The 5,940-nt window shown below is 37.7% G+C and overlaps 1 protein-coding gene across 3 annotated transcripts; it reads right to left on the reverse strand.

The window, feature by feature from the left end:
- LOC121753981 (uncharacterized protein At1g76660-like) lies at positions 1 to 4,609 on the reverse strand. 3 transcript variants are annotated; one of them, XM_042149295.1, is made up of 3 exons: positions 4,288 to 4,609; positions 1,594 to 2,110; positions 1 to 1,509 (listed from the first exon to the last, which is right to left on the reverse strand). In XM_042149295.1, exons 2-3 carry the CDS (start codon positions 1,642 to 1,644, stop codon positions 334 to 336), a joined length of 1,227 nt encoding a protein of 408 aa, XP_042005229.1. In that variant the 5' UTR covers positions 1,645 to 2,110; positions 4,288 to 4,609; the 3' UTR covers positions 1 to 333. The 3 variants fall into 3 exon arrangements, with proteins under 3 accessions (XP_042005229.1, XP_042005230.1, XP_042005228.1); XM_042149296.1 differs by having other exon boundaries at positions 1,594 to 2,083; positions 4,288 to 4,410; XM_042149294.1 differs by lacking the exon at positions 1,594 to 2,110.
- Between the last annotated feature and the right edge of the window lie 1,331 nt (positions 4,610 to 5,940).

The following is a 5,940-nucleotide window of genomic DNA, read 5'->3' on the forward strand; positions in this document are numbered from 1 at the left end:
TAAGAGATAAACATGAAAGAGATCGACAGTAATGAGATCGGCCCGAAAAAAACCGAGCTACTTGGTAGCAAAGTTTAGTTTTCAGTTTGAAATTCAAACCGACCAACGGCATATATCGATCCTAATTTAAAGCAAAGAAACAAAGCTATTCATTTTTATGATTATTTATATTACATATACAAGAAAATGTATCGAGACCAAGAGACACACTGGCCCGACTCTATGAATAACCCCCTCTATCTGCCATTGCTATATCTTGGTGGTCAAAAAACAGTGTTGTGTATAAATTGAGTCAGTTCTAGCGTACCATTGTTTCAATGTCGATGTTGCTACCTAGCTCACCCCCGTCTGCATCATCGGGAAGAACGACCACTTCTCGTTGTGTCCTCCTCCCTCCTCCCCAACAAACCACTCTGACGACCCCATGCTCGCTTCATCCATGTTCTCAAAGTTGAACTCCTTGCTCAATCCTAGAGTGATCGTTTGCTTCTTCTGATGCCCTCCTTCCGTCTCCCCCTCCTCTGCCTCCCCTCCCCTTCTCGAGCTTTCTCCTGCGTTTGCCTTTTCTAACCACCCGCTCATGTGTTGTGAGCTTGAATTCGACTGGGGCTTCTTTTCCACGCATCTTATCACTTCCTCATCTGTTATCTCGAATGAAACCCTGTGACTCACTGCACTCTCCTCGTTTGGCAATCTATTTCCGCTATCTGAAACTGGAGAGACATCTGAATCTTGACGGTTCAGTAGGCGGTTGTCCCGTGGTATGGGCCCCACAGCATCTGGAGTTACTGCACCAGATGCTTGACGAGACTCCCATTCACGAAGGACAATCTTCTCGAGTTCCAGAAGCTTAGGAGGGTTACCAGCTTTGAACTCGAGGAAAAAGGGATGACCACCAGCTGCAAATTCACGGTCGAGGAAAGGTGACGATGTGCCTGAACCGGAGATGCCCGAGCTTGGTGAGATCAGATGGCTGACTGGACTGCCGGGTTGAAGCTGATAAGACTGAAATTCATACTGCGAAAAAGGGTATCTCTGACCATTCTGGAGGTTGGGTTCAAGAAGTCTCGCAAACGGCACCTCAGGAGAGGATGGTGTGGTCAGGTGGACAGACTCAGGGGGAGGCGTGTAGGGGGCAGTAGATGGCTCTGTGGTGAATGTAGAAAAGACTGGAGGAGAAACTAACTGGGTCTCGTGAGCATAAGGTCCGATTGCAAACATAGAGGCAGGACCGGGAGAATACATGTTTACTGATACAGATGTCATTGATAATATGCCACTCGCTGACTGAGTAGAAGACGGAGTTTCTGAAGGAAGGAAAGATGCAGGAGACGAAGGAGGCGCGACAAAAGGAAATACTATAGAAGGCGGTTGGGATGAATGTTCAGCTCTGGTGGAATCAGCCCCTGAGGCACTACTTTCAGGAACAAGAAAGGCATGCCCGATTCGCTTATTCTTGGGCGACCCAAAACACCAGTAAAGACTCCAGAAGCTTCCCCACCTTCTTTTCTGCACAACCAATAGTAATACTTTAATATCATAGTAGTAGTATTTTTCTTAAGTTCGAATAACATACTATTGAGATAACAATACGTTGGCATCAACTAAGAAGTGTTGGAAAGGAAGAAAAAAGTTGGAGTTCATAATAAATATAATGCATTTGAAGCTCAACGCATATCAGTCACTAGCTAAAAAGATCAAGTTATCGAAAGATCTGTCCAATCTTTTTTTATCGGGGAATCTTAATCAATGATACTGATTGAATGTTACACCTCAAACATAGCAAAGAGATTGAAATGCTGATAAAATGACTCATCAAATTTAAAGCACAATCTGACAAACCAATAGTCGCAACATGAAATTTATTTTGCAAATATCTCTCAGAAAATCCTTTAACAAGAGTACAAGACTAGGTCACTAGAGCGAGATGTATGCTAAATGAAGGACTGGGAGCCGCAAGCAGGAATAAGAGCATCTCCAGTGGTTGTCCGTCCCACTCGGACATCCATTAGGACTTCCCAAAAATACCTCCTGCCACGTCAGTAGGACTTCCCATCTCACTGCCACGTCAGTAGGAATTCCCCTGCACAATTCGCCCTTCCCACTAGGACTTCCCGCAATAAAATAAATCACAAATTCACAAATTATTATGCAATTTACGCTATCACTGTCGTTAGCCATTCTAGATATACTTGAAAATAGAGATGTAGAGAGAGAAACTTGTTAACACAAGTGGTGCGAATGAAATGAAGTTCAACGAATCGTATATATAGAGTTAAAAAAAAAATTCAAAAATCAAAAATACCGGACGTCCTACCCCCACCCCACAATGGCGCCCGTCCACTCGGACGTCCCTCGGATATCCGAGGACGTCCGACGTCCTACCTTGATGGGCGTATCCGACCCCTTTTGCCACAATGGCGGACGCCCGGTCGCCCGTCGCCGACGTCCGAGCCGGACGTCCGCCGCTGGAGATGCTCTAATGGAACATATGAACTAGTTTTCTGGATATGCCCTTGAAGTTCTTGGTCAAACTGCCCCAAGTTCTTGACTAAATTATTCTGGTCAAAATCAAGATAGCTCAACATGATGCATTTTACAGGATTGTGAATGGGATTGGAGTTGTCAATTGTAGTCGTACAAATAAATTTTTTAAAAAACATGATGCATTTTACAGGGACCAAGCTTGTATATCATACACCTGTGATTTTACTTGTCATCCTATAAAAATAAAAACACAATTTCAAGTTACCATATGAAAGAAACTAATATGTCAGATTTCAAGTTAGATTTATTAGTTCACAAATATAATGTTTTTTTCCAGCTCCACATAATGATAGATCTTCTTCAAAGCCCTAGAAAGCCATAATGTTGATTTATATCTCTGCTCCTCTTGCCAATAAAAATGAGTAATACAGGCTTCCAAACAGAGTATTATTATTATGTGATGCGCCTGAAACACAGTAACTAAAAGGATATATCTATAGCACTTTATAAAACATATCTACAAGTAATATGATGTTGCACTACAATGTGATTAACTGATTATGCATCTCTGCTTCCAATATATATATATATATATATGCATATCAGCATATAAAGAGCAGATCTTTAGACGAAAACACACATATGTCATACTTAGATGTAAAATAAGATTTGCAATTGCTTGCAGGTGTAAATGATAATTTCTTGGATGAGAATTCATTTAGAACTAATGTTTATAACTTAGTCATCACTACTTAGAATGTTCATGATATCAAAGTGCATAAGGTTGATTCATAATCTAAATTATTCAAATAATCACTATTTTCTAATTGTGATCAAACAGGAGCACAAAGAAGCATGACAGACACCGATAGGAAATACTAGTCGTATTAGCTACCTGTCAAAATTTCTAATAAGACTATAGCGCGTTGTAGCGAATTGTATGCATTGCTAGCATATCGTTATATTTTGAGTTCCAATACACATACTTTACGACTGAAAGAAAACAATTACAGTCAGTAACAGAGGAACAGGACAAGCCGATTCTTGAACACTGTAAACTTACTAGCTGTGTTTATAAGTGATTTACATCTAAGAGATGACATGTATCATCATAAATGAAAAAAATTGGGATGAACACGAGTTTCTTAGTATATGCAACCGTCTTTTGCAGACCATCATGCTTCCAACCTCCGAAATTGAAGTTAATCATTGCAACCACAAAATCTTCCAAAACCCATTGTAGATCCATCATAATATGTAACTTTGGAGTAACTTTTTTATTTTTTATATGATTATTTGTAGATCCAACTACTCTCTGTAGCCTCTGATGGGTCCTCTTTTCCATTGATTGAACAATAAACTCCAAAAATTGCTTTTACAAACTAAAAACAATGCAAAAAAAAAATCGAAATTCTCAAATATCTTCAAAGTCGATGAAATCAAAATCAAATTCAAAATAAATCCAGGGGGAAAGGTGAACATGAAGTGGCATATTTCTAATTTCTATCTACGCTTACACAAAAACAAAGCCATATGATATCCAAAACCATACCAATCAATAAACATAGAAAATACAAAATCAAACAACACATCATCATCTGCCACAAATCTCGGAATGAGGAAGAGAAGAGGAAAAGAAAAACATAAAAAATTGAGCTACACCGAGTCAACAAAACGGATCGCCAACTATTGAAAATCAATTCCAGCACAAAAAACACGTAAATCGCCACAATCAAACACTAGAAGGAAGAACACAGAAAACAAAAACTCAACGAGAAACGAAATCTTCAATTCCAATACCTGAGTAGAAGTATGATGGCCGCGCGCCTCCCCAAATACGATCGCCGAGGCGGCGGCGTTAATCGTCTCCATCGCGTCGGGTCCATTCGCGCTTCTTCTCATTTTTAACGCAGCCGAATCGAGCTCAAAAACTTGCTCAGATGCAAAATCACGAAACGTGAAATCAAACGCTACTTGGCCAAATTCGTAAACGGAAAGACGGCGCCCAAACGCAGCAGCGAATTTAGTTTGCGTATCAAAAATAATGCAGATATGCGTAGATATAAATACATGTGTGTGTATATAGTGATTATTCAGAGGTCAGACACGGCACTGAATGAAAAGCGATTAGTCTAATTCAATGATGATGACGATTATTATCAGAGTTGGATTTATACACTATTTTAAATAAATAAATAAATAAATAGTTAATACGGAATTACCAAAAAGGGCTTCTGGTTTTTTCAAATTTTATTTGCAATGCTCGAACAAATAATTAAATTTTCATTTCAGGGTTCTAATATTAAAATAAATTCTTATTGGTATTTGAATTCAGATTTAAACTCATGAAAAAAAATTGGGCGAATCTAAAATTCGGAAACTCATGTACAGTACTCCGTCTGTCACGATTCACATTTTTTTTCCGATATCTCAAATTAAGTGAGTCATTTTTTTCTTTTGCAGTCACTCTCTCTTACTTTTTTCTTTCTGATTTTTTTTATCTACCTTACTTTATTCTCTCTACTTAACTAACAAACCCAATTTTTTTAAAAAATTTGTGTTGAAAAAATAATGTCTCACTTAATGAGGGAAGCAGAGAGTATTGTCTCTCTCTTTCCGTCTCACAAGAGTACGCACTCTTTTCTTTTTAATATGTTTTACAAGAGTGTGCACTTTCTAATCATGAAAACTTCTTTCTCTGTAAAAAGCTGGACTTATTTTCCATTAACGTTACTTTAATTATTTTTTTTACCTTTTTTATTATTACTCTTGAAAACTTCTTTCTCTGTAAAAAGCTGGACTCATTCTCCATTAACGTTACTTTAATTATTTTTTTTTACCTTTTTTATAATTACTCTTGAAAACTTCTTTCTCTGTAAAAAGCTGGACTCATTCTCCATTAACGTTACTTTAATTATTTTTTTTTACCTTTTTTATAATTACTCTGAAAGCTTTTTTTAATTACTTTACCAACTATGCATTAATACACATGTTCAGCCAAAAGTGCATACTCTTGATAGTCGTGACTTATAATTGAAGAGATTATTTATTTTTAATAAAAGTTAATTACTTTAATGTACTCCCTCCGTCCAAAGAAAGATGACTCATTTCTTAGGCGGCACGGAATTTTATGTAATTTTATTTTGTACGTACATTTGGAGAGAGTAAAGTAGAGATAAATGTATTTCCACATTTAGTAACGAGACATAAGGAGTATCAAAGTTATTTCAACACATATGATATACCTAATCGAATCGGGCCTGGTCTTGCCGTGGCACTGTGTACAAGCATATATAGGAGTGCTATTCGTAAATTTCTATATCTATTTGGATATATTCCTCCACTAACACATTTGAAGACTTAGCCTTTTTTTCGTTAAATAATGAATTATACTTTTTTCGTCTCTTTGTAGTTGAGTCATATTCTTTTTTGGGTTGTCCCAATATAGTTGAT

This window comes from Salvia splendens, chromosome 11 (assembly GCF_004379255.2).
Source record: "Salvia splendens isolate huo1 chromosome 11, SspV2, whole genome shotgun sequence".
Lineage (NCBI taxonomy): Eukaryota > Viridiplantae > Streptophyta > Magnoliopsida > Lamiales > Lamiaceae > Salvia > Salvia splendens.